The sequence below is a fragment of the Pollicipes pollicipes genome, unplaced genomic scaffold (assembly GCF_011947565.3).
Source record: "Pollicipes pollicipes isolate AB1234 unplaced genomic scaffold, Ppol_2.1 Scaffold_4881;HRSCAF=5763_pilon_pilon_pilon, whole genome shotgun sequence".
In the NCBI taxonomy this organism is placed as follows: domain Eukaryota; kingdom Metazoa; phylum Arthropoda; class Thecostraca; order Pollicipedomorpha; family Pollicipedidae; genus Pollicipes; species Pollicipes pollicipes.
In genome coordinates this window covers 15,471,362-15,494,201 of record NW_023596576.1, presented here as the reverse complement: position 1 = coordinate 15,494,201, position 22,840 = coordinate 15,471,362, and the positions used below count along the sequence as shown (strand labels likewise).

General features: G+C 54.0%; 1 protein-coding gene across 1 annotated transcript in view; it reads left to right on the top strand.

The window, feature by feature from the left end:
- Nucleotides 1–18,942: 18,942 nt before the first annotated feature.
- The window catches only part of LOC119100026 (toll-like receptor Tollo), a 4,428-nt gene continuing 530 nt past the window's right edge, over nt 18,943–22,840 (top strand). The window contains 4 exon segments of the mRNA XM_037223142.1: nt 18,943–18,959; nt 19,104–20,781; nt 20,783–21,820; nt 21,872–22,840. The exon segment at nt 21,872–22,840 is cut by the window's right edge and continues 530 nt beyond it. Coding sequence (XP_037079037.1) covers nt 18,943–18,959; nt 19,104–20,781; nt 20,783–21,820; nt 21,872–22,537 — 3,399 coding nt within the window. The 3' untranslated portion in view covers nt 22,538–22,840.

Sequence of the window (22,840 nt, the reverse complement as noted above, 5' to 3'; positions counted from 1 at the left end):
GACCAGCTCCGAGCGCCGCACCTCGGGTGTTGTTGCTGTCAAGCGACGGAGCCTTCAGTGTCCTGCCGGTCACTGCTCTGCATGCTACCAGAAGACACGCACGGTTTGCGGTCACCGCTCCGCGGGGCCTCTGATCGAAGGGAGGGGAGGGGGCACCGCTCTGTGGGTCCCCTGGTCTGACGTTAACTGCCCACCGGATTATTTAGCGCACCCAAGGCTGTCTCTCCGGATTCTTTTTTGCGGGCGCAATACTGCTGGACGCTTGCATCGTTCACATTGCCGGTAAATATTGGACATCGATGACGCACGGCAGATTTCGCGGTTGGTTTTTATGCGCTTCGCTTACAGCGATCGACACGTGAAGTCTAGTGTTCAAATGTCCTGCCAATGGATACACTGCACTTATGTGGACACATTGTAGACATAGCATTGTGCTGTCGTGCATTGACTTGGATATCATATAATCCATCGAATAAGGTGCCTAATAAACATATCTGCATCTGCATGTGCTCTAACTGATTGTCCCTGCTGCCAAACACATTTCATTCGGGATAGGCGTGTAGGCCGAGCTTCTGGAGGATTTATCAGTTATGATCACAAGCGTAGCTTTACAAGCAAAACACATTAAATCAACCCGACATTACTTTTCCCCAAGACTTGAAGTTTTCTGGTGCACCTCACGGGTTTAGTCGCTTTCTGGCTATGCGGAAAGGTCCTCAAAGACGTACAAAACTGCAGCCATGTCCGGGCTCAGTTCATGAAGTCAATGCGCCCGCCGATCGCGCTTGTGATACATTTGGAATTTAAGGTGTTCCAATGGACAGGACACATTCTCAGCAGCATTTGTGCCGTCATGGAGATACGTCTAACCCGCCGAGCATCAGGTGGGCAATGAGCATGCAGAGTGAATTGGTTAATGGGAAATTGATGCCACATTTTTCAGTTTATTTATGCCGCTTGTACTGATCCAATCGTAAATTAGTTTACCCACTTTAAGCTTATCCGCTCCTTTATCTTATCGCCCTTATTCTCTGTCTCTGTCCGCTGTCTGGCACTTGCTCTCGTCGGGGGCTTTTGTGCTTCACAAACTAATGGACGGATAAGTCCCCACTTTAAGACATTGTCTGTTGCGAACTTTTGCGACCACGGCAGGTCTCTGTCGCCTGCTTTAACGTATGGCTAACCTTTGGGGTTCTTAAGCAGGCGAAATCGATCCCAGCTGATTTAGCCGAGTTGCTCAAACTTGGGCCAGACACAGTCTGAACAGCGGTGGAACTGATGCATTTTCGCACTTACAAGATTAGGCGGTGATAGATGAAGGGCGAAATTTTCCAGATCCACTGGATCCCATCTGGCTTTTGGCCGTGAACGATGAGAGACCGTATCGGCATGGAAATGGTTATAAAGTATGCACGCCGTCTGTCGAGAACGTTACATAATCAGTGTGGGGCTTATTTAGCCTAATGGTTAGAAGTGTGCTGCATGAATATGCATCCATTTATGTGACGCCACTGTCACACTAAGTGGAGATGCGATTGTTTGCTGCTCAGTAGCCATGTGCGGTACGTAATTGTATAATCCACGGCGTCAGTTCTTGTATTCTTCCACTTTGCCAACTGAAAAAGAACGACGGCAAACGAATGGCTGTGTACGTCCTTTATATGTCAGCATCCGCTAGGTAAACTCACCTATTAGACGATTTAACAGCTAATAAATAGGTTATAATGTTGGTACTGGATTAACGACACAGTACAACATGTCTTCAGCTTTGCAAATACCGTTAACAGGAAACAAGCTCATTTAATATACATATTCCGCAAATCACGGTCACGGAGACAATGGGCACCCCGCCGAAAACACCTCCACTGCACGCCCACCTCCCTCGTGTCTTTACGTGTCCAATGATGGACAAGGCCGAGTGTCAGTGTTTTCCCTTAGCAAACACCAGTGGCCGCCTCTTTTCACCTGGCTGTTTGCCTTCCAGTCGCCGCCCCGGTGCATCACCTGGCCCGGCGCCGCCGGCTACACGTCGGCTCCGCGCGGGCCTGCGTGCTTCGACCGCGGCCGCCGGCGGCGCCGCTCCGGCACGCGTTTTCAATTGTTCCACCGTCGACAGGCGCCGCCCGGGCCCATTTCATGCATTGTCAGTGATATAGTGCGATCAGGGCGGTGTCGGTCCGCCCGCCGGCGCGCTACGGCCGCCGGGCACGCCAGCGGCCGCGCCGGCGGGCGAGCGGTCCGGCAGCGTCTGCCGCCGCCGGCGCGGGCGCCGGCGCCAGGGGTGCCGCTGACGTGGCGTCCGAGGGAATTCCGAGAGGCGTCGCCCCTCCCCCTCTCAGCGTTGTGGCACTTACCACCCACGTCTCTCGAGTAATTGCTCATCTTCTGCGGCTAAAACTAGTCTGCGGGCGCGGCTCTCTCCGGAATATTGCACTAGTAGTGGACCGAATCTTCTGGGAGAAAAGGGGCGGGCGCCGCACTGGTGGAGCGGCCTTTCCTTGGACCGGGCCACCGGTGCATCGGCAGTCTCCAATCGGCGCTTCCCTTTCTAGAGCCGGCCAATGGTTCACTTGGGGCACCGTCCCCACTCAGGGACCACCAACGGCATGCATAATCGGCGTGCGGTGGGGGAGTGCAGCCTAAAGAGCCTCGTCAGCAGTTGGTTCGATCTGACGGAGCGCGCGCGGCGGGGGGCCGGCCGATAATAAACAGCGCCGAGTGCCGTTCGCCATGGGCGCCGCCGCCGCGCGAGCAAACTTGGGCCAGCTCCAGCGGCCGCGGCGCGCGCGCGGGCCGTCCAGCCACTTTGCGAGACGGCGGTGTAAACAAGCAGGCCGGCAGGCGGCGGCGCCGCTGCCTGGGCCGTCGCCGCTAGGCCCGGCGTCAGTGGTCGGCGCCCAAGGTGGGGTCTGGTTAGGAGGCTTCACTCCTCTGACCAGCGGCATGCGTCACCGGACCTGCTCGGCTGGGGGGCCTCATGCCACGAATCGGGCTGGTGATGCGTGCCGCTGGGGGGCGCTGACGGGTAGGTGACCATCATAGCTCTGACTGGTGCTCATCGGCACCTGAGCGGTTTGACTGGCAGGTAGATGGCCGTCGCAGCTCGCACTGGTGCTCAGCGCCGCCTGAGCAGCGTTACTGAGAGGTAGTTGGCCGTTACAGCTCGCACTGGTGCTCAGCGCCACCTGAGCGGTTTGACTGGCAGGCCTTTGCCGCCGGCCGGTGTTTGGTCTTACTTCCACAGTCGTGAGCAGAACCAGGAGTTATCGGAGTTGCGGACATTGGCGCACGAGACAGGTCTTATATTACGTTACTCCGTTGGGTGCTTGGTCCCTTGTTTGTCCGTAAAAAAACTGATTCCGTTTGACGTTATTACGATCAGACGGCACAAGTAAAGCAATGCTTATCACTGCGATTGATTGACGCTCGAGATTAATTATCATTACTTTACCGGCCTAAGCCAAGCTATTTAATATGCCAGACTGGGCATACAAACGGAGATCAATCTCGCAATGAATTTGCTTTCACAATGTTTGTTCGACTGCGATTTGTGGTCTCTGTTTGGTCGTCACTCCTCTCGAATCATCGTTCTACAGACAGTTGCAGATTCTGAACTCTGCGTTCGCGACCATGTAGCACAGTAACACGACCGAGCGGCGTGCGTCCGCGCGTGACGCGGTCCGAAGGCGAATTGTCCGGGCCGGATAATACTCAACCCACAATGCCTTATCATGAGCTCAAGGTCGGGGAACAATCAGCTCATTCACAAACACCATTGAATCGGCTTGATCAAAACAAATTGACTGTCACAGTATGACTTGCTGACACCAGATGTTTCAATAAAAAGCTATGTAAAATGGCAGGGGTAGATCTAGGTATATGGACAGCCATTCTAAGTTTAGAACAGGCTGAAATGTGCTGGACCTAACCCTAGGACCACACATTTTACAAAGCGAACAACAACCAAAAATATCATGAACTATATATAACTAATAAATGTCATAAACTATATATAACTAATAAATGTCATAAACTATATATAACTAATAAATGGCATGAACTATATATAACACACTTCCTAATATCACTATGACACAGTTGGCGCTTGTTAAAAATGAACTGCTTTGGGTGTGCCAGCGGTAGCGAGTGCACACAATCATACGGCCATCAGGCTACGGGCGGGCCGTATACAGTTACCAGTTCGCCGTCAAGGGCTGTATCGAGCAAAAAAGGCCATGCACGTCGATGGTAATTTACATTGCCGGCCGATAGGCCTCCCACAACGGCATCGTGTGGATGTGGTTGCGCGCGTCACGCACAACTACCAGTACTTTAGATTGGACGCCGTGACTTTGCAGCCCATCGGTACGGACGGCTGTCAGCACTGAGTGAGACGCAGTCGGAGGGTCGACCGAATAGAAGGAAAACCGGAGAAGAGGTGTAAAGTATCCGTGGCTGCTAGCTCTACACCAGTGCTATCAACTGCACGCAGTCACACCCTTCGCTCGCGATTGTAAGTAATTTTCCCAGGCCGTCATATGCTGCTTTATTACGCTGCGGGCAGGCCGTCCAAAGTAAGCCATACGCCGTGAAGGTGTGATTTAAACCCCGCTCCGATTCTCAGTTTTTCATAATGTAGGCTGATGGGGATCTGATCACCTCGGGCTTTTCTAAGCTAATTAATATACAGCTTAGCAGAAAACACTGGAGGAATGCTCTTAACGAGATCTCGCGATTGTTACCAGCTGTTGTAGGCTATGTAAATAATTGACGCCATTACGGCAGGTCAATGGTCTATTTTTCCAGAAAATCACTCTTTTTAGCTTCATAATGTCATAACTACGAGACCATGCCTTGTCGTGACACATATCTTAAACAGGCGTGCTCCGTGCTCAACTGTAAGCACAGTGGTGTATGCTGTTATGTATTTTGAGCATAATTTATGAAATATGGCTCCGTTAATGTAACAATGTCGGCCCGCCGCGCGCGTTCCGCGGCATCATCGGTTCCAGCCCGCCCGCCCGCTCATGCCGTTGATCGCCGTGCGGTGCTCCCCCAAAGCTTCGCTGCTCTGAACCAGAAACGCTGGGAACACGTTTTTGCGTCTAAAACACGCGCAATGGACGACCCATAGAACACTGTAAATTTGGGCGTGATTGTACAGCATGCAAGAGAGGTATTCTCTCAAACAAAACTTGGAATGCTACATTATCCCTCCCCTACAAGGGCGGGGGTAAATAAAAAGGCCATGTGGGCCGATGAGCGACTTACGAGCGACCGGCACATAATGCTCCCATAATTTCATGGTGTACACACATGGTCGCAACCTGCCGCGCACGACGAAGCAATCTTAAATTAGGCACCGTATTTTGGGCCCCGGTAGTGTAGTGGTTAGCGCGTCTGCGTTAACCACTGCGCGTCTGGGAAACCAGAGGTACGGGGTTTGATTCCCTGCGGCGCCCGCCCTTCCTGCCAGGGTGAGAGACAGGCGACGCCATATAGCCTCAGCAGCTGAATGCGTCGTAAAGCCCCAATGCCATGACATGACATGGGCACCGTATTGTCGCAAATCACTGTTGCGGCCGGCAGTCAGCATTAAGTAGAACGTTTAATGGTGGGCCAGCATCGAGTGGAACGTTAATGGCATTTACGGCATGGCTGACAACATAATATATATATAAGTTATTTGTTCTTTACCATCATGAGAAACAAGGAATTCAGATGAAAATAAATAATTATTCCATGGAAGGTGCGCATGTATACCATTGCTCGTTAATACCAGTTGCGGTTTGAAAAACGTGCAGCTTACTTCGGTGTCCGTCGATTCATGAATGCGAACCGGAAAACGGCAGCATTGCAGACTTAGAAGATTAAAATCGCCGTGGGTAAATGCGAGGCCAGTTTAGTTATGGTGGTGTGCTATGATTCATGGTCTTACTGGCGTTTAGTGACTGTGAAACATTGAATTTTACATACCCATATATTGCAGTGTTTGTTTAAGGTAGCCAAAAAAGATGACCATTTCAACATTCGTGTTTGCGGGGATCTAATACCCACTGGGAATGAGCTTTTAAAGGCAGTATCGAGTCACATTACTAATTTAGTCTGGCAGTCTATCAATGAGCCCAGTGCTGAGTTTCCGACAAAACAGATGGCCGGGTTTGAATTATCTTTTACCCGGGAGGATTAGAAAACCCCTATACTTTTCTCGGACCAGAGACCTTTAAGGCTTCTAGAAATGATGCGCCTGAGTACACCTGCACGTTTTGAAGGCTTCCACGTATCTTACCGCCGTGACATATAGTTTTACACTGATAGGAGAAGGGTTCGCTGCGACCCGCTCTAGGCTTTTTCCCCAAAACTTCCAGGAGCCTTCTCGGCATTCATTGCAGCAAAAGACGTGTCTCAAGTGTTTCTGGTTTCTGCGATAGGACGTGTTCTTGGGAGCACTGCACGGAAATCCACGGCTAGCGTGGGCGGAGGGTGGCAACCGACGATTCCACCCATCACGGCTGGCGGGAAGACACTGCTATCTTGCTGTGACGCTCCCCTCTCAATATTTACTCAAAGCACTCACAACAGACCACCAATGCGCTCACATTAAACAAGAAGCATGCTTGCATAAGTTACATACAGTTGCGCTACATTGTTTCGCATGTATTAGCATGCAAGTTGAAATAATCCAATTTTCGGGAATAACTGACATTTGACCTGGCTTGCTAGGATCAGTCACGTGTCTAGTAACATGGCACTTGACTAATATCGAAAACAGGCCAATATCGAAAAAGAGCAAGGCATTGCTTTTCCGTAAATTTCTATCGTTGTCAGTTTGGAAATGGCAGGGGTGAGCACCAAAGCTCCCCCCAATCCGTTGGCGTTATGAAAAACGGATGGATCCGGTCGGGGTTTAATGTATCCAAAAAGTTGTTCGTAGGAGATTTAAGAGGCCTGTTCAACCATTGCTCGCATTCTGAATAAGTTGAAAGTCCAAATGAAATTGCGTATTATGTTATTGAGCACAAATCTTGATTTCTTCCACTAAACTGTATTTAACATCCAGGAAGGTTTATGAATTGCCTTTATGACATTTACATTTTTTAGATATTGGGTATAAATTGTACGGCAAATTTTGACCTTATGGTAAGCAATGCATCTGCTTTACATTTCGCATAGTGCTGCGGTTAAAAAATGTGCATTCAAATTGATGCGTTATTCCTTCTTTTCTTATAACGAGACAAAGGAAAAGCGAAAGCTTTTTGGCCTCTATCTCTGTTTCTTTTATAGCAAATGAGCGAAAGTCAGAATTCTAAGTACCTAAATGTCGGAGGTTGTATGCAGACCAACATCATCGGTCCATTACGTTCGATTATATTACCTTCGAGAACAGTAATACATCATAAGAGGATAACACACTCACTCGACCCCTTTTTGACCACACGAGAAATTGTTTATACAATCTGATGTGTCTGAGTGAGCCTATCTTGTTGGGCTGCCAAGCAGCCGCGACGCGCCCGAAGAACGGACCGACCCCTGGAGCGTAAACTGCACCGCAGCACTGCAGTGTACGGCGGCACAGTCTATCCGTCCGGTCAGCCGGGCGCCGGGCGGTGCAGCGCCGCCGTGCCGGCCCTGCCCCCGCTCCGTGCCGGCATGACGTCCGCTTTGTGCGTCGCGTGCCGCCTTCCCATGAAACACGTGCACGGTTCGGCCAGGCCGCGCCGGCTGACGTTCGGAACGAGCTGACGGCTCATTGCGCTGCCCTATTGTTTATCAATGTTGCAGAGCCTCATTACAGGTGAGCGGCGCAGGCAGTTGCCGAAGTTTAATTGAAACAGTACCGCCCCGCGCTCTGTGGCCGCGCGCAAAAATGTCCGGGCAGTGCCTGGGGTCCCGCCCTGCGGGCAGTTGGCGGTCTTTTCCCCTCGGGCGACGGCCAGTAAGTGGACGCTCGCATGTTTCGTGGTAGTCAGCGTTTGAAGCGTCTCCCATGCCAGCTCATAATTTAGCATTGTTAAAACAATAACTGCTAACGATGTGAATGCACACCAGTGAATACGACAATGGTTCGGTGACGGACGGTAGGGCGGGTCCACGATGTATCCTTTGCAGTAACGAATAGAGACTGCTACGGCCAACGCCCACACTCAAAGAGGCCTCTGAAACTCGGCTGTTGTTAGCTTCCAGGCAATGTGCTTCGCCACACACCCAATAACGAGCACATTGGTGCGAGCAGACCTGCATGCGTGCATGCAAGACATGCATCCCACATTGATGATATCGCATCAAGTGCAGTCCTTTAAGTCTATCCTGAACCCGATCTCGTCCGCCGATCTATATCCTTCCGGGCCGGCTGGTGTCCGACCAGTCGTAAAGTGAACTTTGCCGGGGCCCGTCGAGGTCGGACGGCGCCGGCGACGGCGGCGCCGAGGCCGGCGCCGCATTACGAAATGAGCCGGCAGCGGCGGTGCGGGCCGGCCGCGATCCGGCCGCTTCTCGGCCGGACTCGGCTGTCGACCGGCGCTCTCGGCTCGTTTGTCCCGCGTCATGCAGCGTCAAACGGGCCGTCGATCGCGTTAGTGGGCCATGTGGCCGGTGGCGGCACGGAGCTGCGCCGCGGTGGCCACGCCCGGCCCGGCCCGGCGCGAGGCTCTGGTGGGAGCCGGGCGGCGCGGGTGCGGCCACCCCTGGTCTTCATCTGGGGTTCTTGTGAGGTGCACAGGAGCTGACCATTTTTGGACGTGATGGGCAAGATGCAGGTCAGGTAACCTACCATCTGATGTCGTCATCTGCATCGTTTTGAATATAATCGGAAGCAATATTTCCCTATTTTACCGCTGTTTAACAGGTTACCCATAGGCTGTGCAGTTTATATATATGTTAGCCCGTCAGTTTGGCAAGACGAGACGTGACGCATGAGGCCTGATTTGTTTTGCGTGCAACAGCTGCAAAGTTTATCTTGTCACTTGCAGTTGCAGAAGGCCCTCAGGGGCGCAGCCAGGATTAGCCCCGAATCACAGCTTCATTCACAGTGCCTTTAAGGTGCATTAATGAACGAAGATCCAGCTGTCAAGATCGCCAATGTCACAAAATAGCATGAATGATCAGCAAAGGTGTCCGGAGATTTAGAGCTCAACAATGTGTACAAAACCAGGCAATTACAGGCGCTTGTATTAAAATATTGTCATTCTCAAGCAGATCATTGCACTCTATCATGGTATACATTAGTTTGCAGGTGCGAAAAAAAGCTTCTGATCTATCCGACTATGGTCGGTGACAAAAACTGACACTTTTGCGAACCAGTTAGTGACAAAATTGCAACAAAAAAAAACAAATTGCAACAGACAAGACCAAATTACAACAGATCATCCCAGCTCGACAAAACTCAAAGCTTAATATTGGTTTGTGCTTGCTAACGCTTGCAGCGTGAGCACATGTCGAAACGTTGACGTTTCGCTGTATGGGCAAGTTGAGTCATAGAATGCTGCCAAACATAGTAGCTTTAATCAAGATGGCTTTTAGCAGAATCGTGGCTGGCCACAGCATCTTGTGACGAACGTGATCAGTTTGCTGCGCAGCGTTTTAAAGCGCCGTGCCATTAGAGACAGATGAGCTTGATTGCTTGCCACGCGCTAATGCGTTGGGTTCAGTGCAAGGCCGTTGGCTGCTGTTGGTTGCGTTCATGTCGTGAGAAGCTGACTGGCTAGAAGGACGCACCTGACTGTCAGTTTTTAAGTTAATAGCGTTAAAAGCCTTGCCGATCTAGGATTGTTGTTTGTGCATACCTGAGCTATAGCCTCAGAGGTAAACGGAGATCGTTGGAGCAACATATATCAAGGATTCCTCCGAGGCTTTCTGCTACTGAGAGGAACAGCAGCTTTAAGGCAAGAGGCTGAGCTCGGCTGGTGAAGGCCTCCCACGTTGCCCGTTAGCATCTCTGACTAAGTGCACTGATCGATAGAGAGGCATGAAAAATCTTTAGGTGTCACAGACAGGCACCTTTAGGATGTCATATTACGTATAAAGCTAAATGGCAGTGCTAGACGTGTTCAAAAATGTCGTTTTCATCTGTGATGCCAATGTTGTATTGGTTTTGCTCGAGATAATTGGAATCATGTTAGGAAGTGGTAGCTCTGCACCGGTAATGGCTATACCCAAAATGATTAAGGTCGCTGACGCTTTCAGCTGGTGGTACGATGACGTCAGCGAAAACGGAAAGTGATATTGTTTCAGGTGCTTGTAGAACCATGCTATCGGTAAATGCAGGGCCGAAGGGATGCAGTTTTGCAAAATGCGTGGGCGTGAGGCATGGAGGGGGAAAGGGGAGGGTGCAGGAAAAAAAATGTCTGCGCCTGTCTGAAATGCACTTAGAAAAGTTTTCTCCCCAGATTTGACGCAATTTTTCTCAGCTGGCAGCAGGGATGTAGTTCTCAAAATCAATTTTTGGGGGCTAAGCCTCTAAATTATGATAGCTGAAAAATGGATAAAAATGATAACTAAAATAGAAAACTGCATCCCTCGTTAAGAGACACAATACTAGTTCCCTCCCCCCAAACTTAATAGGAACTTACACGCCTTTAGGCTGGTTCTGTTAATTGTGCCTTTATCTGATAATTTTGTTACATCAATCTTAATCTTCAGTGTTTGATGGCCAGGGAATGAAAGTTCAGGGCGAATCAACTCCCGAAACGAATATGTTTGATGGCTATGCCGTATTGCATTTAGTTTGTCTTTGCTTTTTGTAGTTTACTGCATTTAGAGATATATGGCAACGGTTTCTGAAAGATTTGACCCCAGGTGGCAATTCAGACAGTTCCCAATTTGGTCGGTGACAGAAAAAGGCACTCTTTCACCCCTGTTAATTTGTTCCAGACAATAAAGCTGCGGACTCCTTCGGCTCCTGAATCGATGCCGTCACGTTGAATATACGTAGTTATCCCGTTGTCTTGCATAGAATGAAACCGCATGCTACTTTGCGATATCTGCAGCAATGCGATGCTGACTGCTTTCCCAATAAGGGCACCAATAAGCTCGAAGCTCGGAAGTGTTGAATAAAGGCTGTTCAGTGCAAGGTTGATGGCCAGTGCAGCAATGCACTTTTCCTTCGTCTGAGTTTATGATACTCCTCAGATCGAATTTCACATTATGCTACTGGAATGATATGTCTTACCTTTAAACCATAAAATTGGGGTACAGAAGTTCAGAAAGTTTTTGGTTTTACACCGGACCACAGTACACCAAACTGCCACATTCCACACACACAGGCGTCCGCGTGTCTTTGCCATTCGAAGCCTTTCCGCAACACAAAGACCGCCGAAAAGAGCCCAGTGAACCTTCGTAGCGTCTTCCAGGCCACACTGCTTCTAGGATAAATGGTTCTTCATAGGCATATCGGGAAATACATAACAAACAGGTCCCAGTGGCCGGATTGGCATCGGCAGTCGCCGCTGGAATCGGTCGCGTCTGCCGGGACTTTTCTCGGATGACGTCATAGTCGCAAGAGTTTTAGAATTCACCAAAACTTTAAACAAGCATTTCAAGGAGAATATTCACATGGTTTTTAAACGTAACATATCGTTGTCCCGAGCGTTTTATCTTTCTATTAAACAACTATTTGCCCATGGCCTGCGGCTGGTCCATTGGGAGGGGCGTGCAGCTCTGGGTTTTTTTTTACCGTCTTTTTTTACTTTACCGTCTCCACGCAACTCAGTCCAGCTCCGAATGGGGATACCACGAGTGTGTATGGTGCGCGGGGGTAAATATTAGAGTTCGGCGCGGACTGAGTCTATAGCGTCCGGTCCAGTCTGGTCAAGATTTTCTATTATGCAATATGTCGCCATTGCGGCTTCTGTAAATTTCTGCACCCCAGTTGCTGCGATCCAGCTCAGAAGGAAAATTGGTGATGTGGTCGTAACGTAGTTCTTAGGTTTACTTACGACTGCTATTTACACTTACACTAATTATCTAACGCAGTTAAGAATTGGTGTAACGTAGATGGCGCTTATAAGTTTTAGCAGCATTCTTATCATGTGTTATACATTTCCCATTCAGAGATACTTAAGAACACAATGAGTATATTGCTAAGCGGAGGATTCACATATTGCATTGCAACTGTGCAGCAAGGCATTCGTTCAGAACGCTGTCTGAGAAAGTCAAATTTTTATCTGATCTCAATTGTAATATTTCAAGTGTGTTAACCAGTCTAGACACAACTAAGGACATGGCTCAACTGCATCCATTCCTCCAACCGCATATGAAAATTTTCTTGATGTAAGCAAGCAAGGCCCTCAACTCCTGTTTTTTTTTCAGCCAGGAGCATATATTTAGTCTTTCGGGTATTAGTGTCCTTATGATGAGCTTTCGATTTTTCATAAACCCCGAGAGACTTGTTGCGCAACGTTGCAGATGCAACATTGTTTAAATCGATAGAATTTGGTGTCTGCAGCTGTGCTTTTCACTGGTGCTTTACAACGCACTCGGCTGATGAAGCTATATGGCATCGCCTGTTCCCCACTCTGTTATGAAGGGCGGGCACCGCGCGGAGTAAAACCTCGTACCTTTAGTTTCATAAACAAGCAGCTTAGCCACTACAATATCGGTAAATTTGCGCTTTAAGCTGTGCTTATGATCGCACGTGAAGAAGTTTTAGCAGATTGACGCAAAACAAATTTGCAAATCGAGATACGTAATTCCAAAGTGTCTCGAGCATGTGCAGACACCGCACTTAATAGACGTCACCAATGATAAATAATCCGAGCTCTCACATTCTAACACCTTCCGCACGATTCTGCGCTAAGGGCTGCACGAAGCCCAGGCCGCCGACCGGAAGGGTTACGACTGCCCATACCGAGTATGAGATCATAGCATTGCTTACCACGATCATCGGCTGACCAGGAGGGTTACAACTACCCACACCGAGTATGAGATTATAGCATTGCTTACCACGATCATTAGTTATCATGAACATTGCCCGACTCTTACGAGCCTCCAGGGAATTCAGGGGTCACATCCCAGCAACCAATACAACGTATTGTCAAGGGATGCCTGAAACAAAGACGGCTACACCGAAAGGGTTCTATGACCAGTACCGAGTATTGGGGTGGAAACAGAGCTGCTATCGAGCATCGATGCTATCACAACAAATATAGAGCTAATTCTGAGCATTGATCACATAACCACTGTTGCTCAAGCCAGATCCCATGACGGCGTTTGTGCGGTCAGTCTTGGTCGAAGACTTCGAATGTGCAGCAATTTCAAGAGGTCAAGGTCCGGTTTGTCTTCACCGGCTGCTAGGAATACATTTTAGAGTCGGGATTAGCTGCACTGTTTTCCATGGTTGTATGTCGGTCTACCATGTATTCCTTTACAGATGCAAACGCCCTCTGCAAACGTACATCTCCAGCGTGCTCAATAAATCCGTCACGAATGTCACGCTTTTTCTTTTACATAAACGTCTCCTGGGGAGAGGCTACAGCAGACCATACACATAACGTTCCCCAATGTGCATTTTGCTTTCAGTCCATGAACACATGCACTGGAAGTTTTATTCCAGCTGGACACGTTGGGGCCTCTAGCGCCGATTGCACCAGTACTGACGTTTTACTAGGACCACCAGTCCATGCTAGTCTAAGGTCGTCCAAACCACACGATGGTACGACGACGTGGACCTGTTTGCACAACTCGTCACCTGTGAACGGGAGTTTCTCAAACACATAATTCGCATAATTGATATTTTGTTAAAGCCAAAATGCGCAACACAAGCGGTAGACCTCACCTGGTGTCTGGTGTTCAGGTCATCCATTCTCATGATAAAGGAAGAAGGCTTTGGTGAGGATGCGCTCACGCGTTGTGTATCAGAAGATTCTCGCGTCGCTCTCCGCATTCATGACACCGGAACAGCTTTCTTAGTAGCCATGAGGTGTCCGAATTGTAGCATAGTAAGATGGGAACGACCATTAGGTTACCCATGGGTTATCCACCTCAGTAACGCCATTTTACCTGCATATCCTGGCATATTAAAGGTCAACAGCTCAGTATAATAGTTCTACCGGCATATTCTAGCATCTTAAAGGTCAACTGCTCAGCAAAATAGTCATAACTCATAGTTGCTATTTTGTCGACGTTTCATTCACGCATGCCACTATTCAATGTCCATCAACCAATTGCTAGAATCCAGCGAAATAATTAAAATGTGGTGCTTGCTTGCTACAGTAAGCAAGTTATTCGTCTCTCAAACCCTGTTGTTTAAATGTCACATGCTGCAAGGTTCCTGTATTTTGTTTTTCCTTCGATGGAGACTAAACAATACAGATTTGTGTATGCTACTGCCTGCCCATTGTACAGTTCATTGTGCAGTTGATGCGCAGCCCAGACCTAAATTGTATTCAAACAACTCTGTTTAATATTTTATGTCTGCAGTATGCAAGATGACAACCTTGAAGAAAAGACATTCGATAGGCAATATAGAATTGCAATGTACATGCTTGTTGATTTCATAAGTATTTTGTAAAAGATCCAAATGAAATAAAGATTAATGCTCACACACGCCCATATAATCGGAGGTGACGCGCTACGCAGGCTGACCATCGAAAAGGACTTGAGATAATATTTTACTGAAGAGTGGCATCTGAGTCTCGAGAGAGCGGAAACGCTCAGCTGACGTTTCTCGAAGCTGTGATCCCGAAGATTCACTTGTGACTACGTGAACGCATAGGACCCTGACAGGACAATGCCGCGTGTACACTTTGATGACGGCGACACGTGCCCCGGGGGTTGCCATGTGCAAGTAGTCAGTACCCTTGGGCGCAAGCGTTATAGCCAACGCGCTACAGTCACATACACGTTGACATGCATCACGCGCGGCACCTTTTACCAGAATGTGAGAGGCTCTGGCGTCGGAAAATAATATTCTTTGGGTTGTCTGTGGTATCCTGGGTGGCATAATTTGCATATATTAGCTTCATCCATACAAATGACCTTTGATGACTGAGACCTGCGCTCAATACTGCAGATGCGAAATTTCTTAAATCAGCCGAGCCTGTCTCTGAATAAAAATGTCCGACTCGGAAAACTGCAGTGGGTCCATGCCTCTCGCATGTCCGCCTCCGTGATTTTGTAAAGGGCACCTACTTATTCGTGTCGACAAATTGCTGGCAAACTTTGACAGGCCGACGTGGCCGCAGGCATTCATCATCGCCACCACAGGCGGCAAGTCTTCACAGCCAACTTTTCTCGTCACAGTTCAACGTCACCAAATGTCGTCACCACCACCCAGCTGTCTGCCATTGCGTCGCGTTTATTGAATTCGCCAGGCCGACGGGCGCTACCTCGGGGACGGTTGCGAAAATCCGAGGCATTGACATCCGCCTAGTCTGGACGAAGCTCTGGCGCGCTGAGAGCCGGCACCTTGTGGCATGCCAATGTTCAGCACCGTTCCCTTTGCTCCAAGAGCTCGTTCTCACGGTGTGAGGTGGCAGACCGTCTCACAACGCGAGCCGTGCTCATCGAACGAGTCCCCCGGCACAGGCAGCGCCGGTCGGCCGGTGGCGCGGGCAGTGGACGCACGTGCAATCGATCTGTCGCCGCTAGCCTCGCTGTGAGGCCGCGGCTTTTGGTCGCCGCCGGACCGGGTCAGCCCGTGGCGGCGCCGGTACATTGGTCAGCGCGACCGGCCCCGGCAGGTGGCGTCGCGGCCCGACGCCAGGCGCAGCCTGACGTGTGGTAGGCGGGGCCGCTGACCTACCAGAGTCGACCGGTGACGAGGCCCGAACGCTAATCAGCCCACCGCCGGCCCTGGCAGGTGTCACAGCTGAAGGACACCAGGTCAAAGTTTCGGCACAGGCAGGCACGAACTTGACAGGGCCGTCTGACTGGCGCCGCAGCCCTCCCCTCCCCCTCTTGCCCCACCCGCCGGACGGGCCCCGCTAAGGTGATCTCTCCCTGCAGGCGAGGTGACCTCCACTTCCGGCCGGCGCGACGATGTTACAAGGCGTAAAGGGATCAAAGCCGGCTCCGCGAACTGGCGCCGGCCGCGTGCGATGCGACCGTCCGATCCGTCATGTCGCAGCGTGCCGCTCCGAAGATTAAGCGTCGGTGTCGTGGCCGCCACACATTCCCTTCCGGTGGCGGATTTCCCTTCATTTCACGGGCTGCTAATGCAGGGTGCGGGCCAGATTGGCGCCGGCGTCATGGGCCGCGGCCGGCACCACGGATGGCGTCGGTCTAATCTGCGGCCCTTGCCGCTCCGACGGCAGCGCTCAGCCGCTCAGCAAACGGCGCCTTTGTCGCGCCAAAGTAGCTATGCACGTGGCGGTCTCCACAGCGGCGCGGCCCGGGACTCGGCGGGTTGTCTCCGCTTGAGTGATTTCCGTAAATTAGTGCTGCACGAAATAGCGTTTAATTCGCTTGAAGTGGGCGGCTTTCGGTCAGCAACTGCGGAGGCGGCACGGCAGAGTGTTAAGCCTGTTAGCAGGCGCAATCAGTTGTCGCTAAGCCCGTCTGTTCCCCTGCCATGCATTACCGGGCACGTGGTGCGCACCGGTGCGTGTGGCCGTGATATATATATATATATATATATATATATATATATATATATATATATATGTATATGTATATATATATGTATGTATATATATATATATATATATATATATATATATATACATATATCGGTGTGAGGGGCGTATGGAACCCCGCTCCATGCCCATGGCGTACCCCATGGTGAACGCGCACTCAGAGAAAAGTGAGACGTTGTAGGTTCACACACTTGGAACAACTGACGCTCTAGTTATTTCATGACAATGGCTTATGACAAAGTCTGGTAGGGTATTTTTTAATAAAAGGGAAACACACCCTGTATTGCAAGGCAGCTTTCCAGCTTGCACAAATTTAGACCACCTGAACTGTTGCGACTTCTGCGCCTGGCGGAAACGCTTTGGACTAGAGTGCCACAATGTTGAAAGTGACAGCATGTAGTATTGGTCTGTTATGCGTCAAGATTTCCACAACGGTTGTAACATGGAGTGAATCATCCGGTAAGAACTTAGTTGATACAAAGATTATGCCCCATGTTCGGCACATCTGACTTAAATGATTCGTGGAAAAGTCTAATGTCTTTAAGTTCGCTGCTTCAGCCAGTTGTAAACTATTTCAGGCTAACAAGGTACTGCGTAAAAGGTGCGATCTGTTCCAGGGCAGCTTGCCTGGCGGTGGATGTGAGGCAATTAAGGAAGCATTGGTTAACCGTTAAAGCTACCGCTGCTAGCAATTAAATTCGCGGCATGTTCAAATTCAGATCACCGTTTTGCGTGTCGCTTGACGGGGTCTGCAGGCTCGGCCGGTACCCAACATCGCTGAGCTGTTTCCAATGAGTCACGTGGGCCACGACCCGTATGGTTGGACGGTGTTGGAGTGTTCGTGGCTTGCATATCATTAGTCAACATGGAGGTCATTAGTGGCCAATTATGTGTCATGCACCGCACATAGATCAGCGGTGAATAGAGCCTATTTCAGCATACACTTTCGCGGATTTTGGTATGTTTCGCGAGTGGACCGACATCGTCATCAGTGTCGAAACGTTAACCGCGGTCTAGATCAAATAAAAACACGAATTACCATTCCTGTTAAGTGAATGCTCTGTCTGCTCAATGTAGACATGTTGATATTATTGAGCGATTGATATAGCCTGCACCACACTAGGCCCGCCTCAGTGACCTTCAGCCTAGCCAGCTGACCGGGGTCTGCGCCAGCCGCCCCGGCGGCGCGGTCGTCCCCGGTGCGCCAGTGGGAGCCGCTCCCGAGAACGGCCTCCACCCGCGGCCCGCCGCATACAAGTTAGCTGGATTACTTCCGGGCGCGCTGTGCTGGCCCCGGCGGCGGCCCGCGACGGCGCTTAGCCGCCATTACCCGCCCCACTTATTCAAATAGATTCGGCGGGTCGTGATTTTCGATGGCGCGGCCTGGCGCGGGAGGGGCGGCTGCCGTCACTGGCGGTAATGGTGGCGGCGGCGGCGGCGAATTGTCGGCTCGCGTCCGGCTGTGAGCGGCACACGTGCCCGTCGACCGCGGAGGGGACGGCGCCCCCCCCCCCGCGGCACGCCCCCCCCCCCGCGGCAGGCTGCGCGCAGCCAAGCGCCGCCGGTGGCGGAGCCCGGCGGCCGGGTTCGGTAACGGCGGCGCGCCCGCTCGTCGACGTTCTGCCTTTCCCGGTGACATGTGTCGGTAATTTACAGGAACGCCCTTATGGCCGCGCATTAAGTCCATTTAAGACGGTGGTGGCACGGTGCTTTACCTTAAGTGCCGGCTGTATACACGGGCGGGCGGCGACTTTCATCGATGTTCTCGTCCTAACGACGAGGCGGCGCCGACGGCCGGGCCTTTGTCGCCGCCGGTCGCGCCCCTCCGTAGCGAACTCGCGGCAAAGGACACACACCTGCACAATAGTGGCCACAAATGCCTCGGGTGAAGCGGCCCGGCGCGCCGTGCGAACGCCAGAACCATTCGAATGGTGCTATCGACCTCACGTGGACGAAAACATTCGAAGTGGGCCAGTGACCGGCTATTCGTAACTGGCGGGCAGACACAGACGTGCGGCCGCTCGCAGACTATGGAGCCGTTTTAAAATGCCAGCGTGCGATGTTTTTGCTGTCACCCGGCTGCGCTCCACTCCACCCGGCAGCGAAGTCGTGTTGTGCGATTTATGTGCCGTCGGCCCCCGGCCAATATGGTGCCGGATGCATACCGAGCCAGCGCCGCGAGCGTCGCGCGAAACTCGGCATCATATCGCCGCGGGCGTGCGACTAATTGCCGTGTTTTCTTTGTCGTCAGATGCGCCGGCGCGACCGGCTGGTCGTGATCGTCGAGTGCGACGCAGGAGCGCCTCCGTCGCCGCGCCGCGCCGGCGTCTCGGCCGGAGTGTCGACCGCGGCCGTCTGCTGAGCCGCGCCCATGGCGGCGCCGATCTGGCTGGCTGCTGTGCTGCTGGGCGGGCTGGGCGCCGGCCAGTCGGCGGCGGACCGCGACTGGTCGCCGCCGGCCGCGCTGGCCACCGCGGGGGCGGGCGTCGCTCGCCGCACCGCCCGCTGCCACTGGCGGCTCGACGCGCCCAGCGTCTGGGAGTGCCGGCTCAACTCCAGCCTGGAGGAGGCCCTGGTGCGGCCCGACTACCGCGCCACCGAGCTGTGGGTGCTCTGCCAGCACGCGGCGCCGGCCCGGCTCGCGGCCGGCCTGTTCGACAAGGTGGCTGCCGTCCGCCGACTGGAGATCCACCGCTGCAACGTGTCCCGCGTGGAGAACGGCGCACTCGGCCAGTTCGTGGCGTTGAAACATTTAGCGCTGGGCCCGCAGACTGGCGGCCTAATCGTCTCAAATCAGTCCTTTCACCATCTTCATAAACTTGAGAGCCTTGATTTGGGCGGCAATCATATTGAGTACCTCCCTAGCAGCGCTTTCTGCAGATTGCACCGCCTCATGCATTTAAATTTGTCGGAGAACGCTCTGGTCGAAGTGGAGCTCGGCTTCGGACCGAGCAACCGTCGAAAGAAGTGCGGCCAGACCCTCCGCGAGCTGGACCTGTCGGCCAATGTGATCCGCTCGGTGCGCGCGCGCAGCTTCGCCAAGCACGCCGCGCTGCAGCGGCTGTTCCTCGCAGACAACCGCATCGAACGCCTGTCCGAGGCGAGCCTGGTCGGCGTCGGCGAACTGCAGCTGCTGGACATTAGCGGCAACCGGCTGGTGACGCTGCCCGACGCCGTGCTGGCGTCGGTCGGTCAGCTCCGCTTGCTGCGCCTGCAGCGCAACCGGCTGGCGGTGCTGCCGCCGCCGGCCTTCGCCGGTCTCGAGCAGCTGGTCTCGCTCAACCTGTCCGACAACGAGCTGACGTCGCCGGGTGAGTTCGCCGGCCTGCTGCGGCTGCTGCAGCTAGACCTCAGCCGAAACCGGCTGGTCGACCTGACGCCCGGCTTCCGGGAACTGAGTAGCCTGCAGCTGCTGGATCTCAGCCACAACCAGCTGACGCGGCTGGCCGTCGGCTCGATCGTCGACCTGGCTAACCTGGCCGAGCTCGACCTGTCACACAACCAGCTGGGCACGCTGGTGGCCGGCGCGCTGGTCGGGCTGCGCGGACTGTCCGTGCTGCGTCTCGACCACAACCGACTGGTGGCGCTGCAGCCGGAGGCGCTGGCAAACTGCAGCGGCGTGCAGCGGCTGCAGCTGGCGCACAACAGCCTGGCGCACGTGCCGACGGCCGTCCGCTCACTGTCGCTGCTGCACGAGCTCGACCTGGCGCACAACCGGCTTCTCTTCATCGACGACGACGCGTTCGAGGGCTTGCGCAGCCTGCTGACGCTCGACCTGTCGCACAACGTGCTGAGCAACCTGTCGCTGCGGGCGTTCGTGCCTCTGGACCGCCTGGAGCGGCTCGACCTCTCGCACAACCGGCTGACCACGCTGCAGGGCGCGCTGCGCCGCCACCGGCAGCTGTCCGAGCTAGACGTCGCCAGTAACCGACTGACCAGTCTGGTGGGTGTCGCCGGGCACCTGCCCGGACTGCGCCGCCTCAACGCCTCGGGCAACGCGCTGACGCTGTTCGACTACGCGTTGATCCCGCCGCAGCTGCGCCACCTCGATGTCAGCCGGAACCGGCTGCGCAGTCTGGACGACATGTACGACCGGCCGGCGCCTCTGCAGCTGCGCGAGCTGGACGCCAGCGGCAACCGGATCAGCCGGCTGACGCGCAGCCAGCTGCCCGACTCGATCGAGGTGGTGCGCCTGCGCGACAACCGCATCGTCCGCCGTCGAGCCGTACAGCTTCGTCGGCAAGACGTTCCTGCAGCTGGTCGACCTGTCGACCAACGAGATCGAGCGGCTGAACGAGACGTCCGTGCGCCTGTCCGTGGAGCGGGCCGAGTTTCGGCTGGCCGGCAACCCGCTGGTGTGCGACTGCCACAGCGAGTGGCTGGCGCGACCGGCCGGCCAGCTGGCCGTCACGGACCTGGACCAAATCCTGTGCCGCTTGCGGCACCGGGGCCGGCCCGTGCGCCGCCCGCTGGCCGCCGCCTGGTTCCTTTGCCCGTACACACGTCACTGCTTCGCGCTCTGCCAGTGCTGCGACTTCGACGCGTGCGACTGCGAGCAGACGTGCCCGGGCAACTGCACCTGCCTGCACAACAACATCTGGACGACCAACATCATCATGTGCTCGGCGCAGCGACTGCTGACCGTGCCGAGCAGAATCCCCATGGACGCGACGGACATCCTGCTGGACGGCAACGACTTGGAGACGCTGTACGACCTCAGCTTTCTCGGCCGCATCAGTCTCAAGGCTTTGTACCTGAACGCGAGCAACGTCGCGTCGGTGAGCAGCCGCACGTTTCAGGGTCTCACTTCGCTTAGATACCTGCACCTGCAGGACAATCGTCTAACGCGCCTCGACGGTGAGGAGATGCTCAACCTGACGAGCTTGCGGGAGCTGTACCTGCAGAACAACCTGCTGCAGCACGTGAACACGGCGCTGTTCCGCAACCTCGGCCAGCTGGAAGTGCTGGACCTCAGCGGCAACCGGCTGACGCAGCTGGCCGTCTGGACCCTAACGCAGCCGTATCTGGTGCGGATATCGCTAGCCGGAAACCGCTGGCGCTGCGAGTGCAGCTTCCGCTTCCGCTTCCGCCGCTGGCTGCTGCAGAGTCGGCACAAGGTGGCCGACGCCGACGACGTCGTCTGCTCGGGTGGTGACGTCATCGTGCTGGAGAGCGAGTGCCGCGGCATACGCACGGCGGCAGACTCTAACGTCTGGGTGTACGCGACGGCCGGCGGCGTGTGCCTGGCGGCGGCGGCGGCGCTGCTCGCCGGCCTCGCGTACCGCCGGCTCGGCCGGCGCGGCGCTGAGCCGCTCAAGGCGCTGCCGCCGCCCGCCTACGACGTGCTCGTCACGTACGACGGCTGGGACGCGCCGCTGGCCGCACAGCTGGAGGACGAGCTGCCGCAGCTGCGGCTCTGTCTGCTGCACCGGGACGCGGCGGCGACGCCCGACGCCATTGCGGACGCGGTGCGCGCTAGCCGCGCAGTCGTTCTCCTGCTCAGCGACAACTTCCTCGGCCGGGCCTGGTGCCGTTTCGACTTCAAGCACGCGCACCTGACGGCACTGGGCGCCGCGCGCCGGCCGCTCGTGCTGGTCGACGTGGACGACGTGTGTGGCGCCGGTGACCTGGACCCGGAGCTGGCGCTGCTGGCGCGCAGCTGTCCGGTGCTGAGCTGGCGCGACAAGCAGTTGGGCGACAGGCTGCTGCAGTGTCTGCGACCGCCGGTCGCCAACGGCTGGCGGTCGCGCCCCCCGCCGGACGATTACGCCGACGGACCTGTTTATGCCAGCATCGATGACGCGCTCGTGCGCTCGCCTTCGCTTGCGCCGTCCGAGAAGGCCGCGCTGGCCGGCTCGCCGCGCGTTAACATCACCGTGAACCCGGCCAGCGAGGTGGCCGCCGACGCGCCGCCGTCGACGCGGTCCGGTGGCAAGGTGCAGCTCACGCCCTCGTACTTTGTCTAGTCGTCCGCCGCGGAGGTCCTTCTGATTTTAGCCTATTTTAGTATATTTTTATATGCGTGGCGATCTCGTTGCGGGTGTGCGCCGGCCATCTGGTTTACTTAGCTTGAGGAGCGGACTGGTTACGGCGGCCCGCTGCTGCCGTCGCTGTTGGGAATGAGCTGCTGGTCGTCCAGAGAGGTGCGCTGGCTCCGGAGGGCCACGAGAGACGGCCCGATCGATTGGTAACGCAATAAAGCTGCATAAACAACAGACTTGCCGCCTGCCGCGGCAGAGACCGGCCTTTGTCCGCAGCGGCACGCTCCA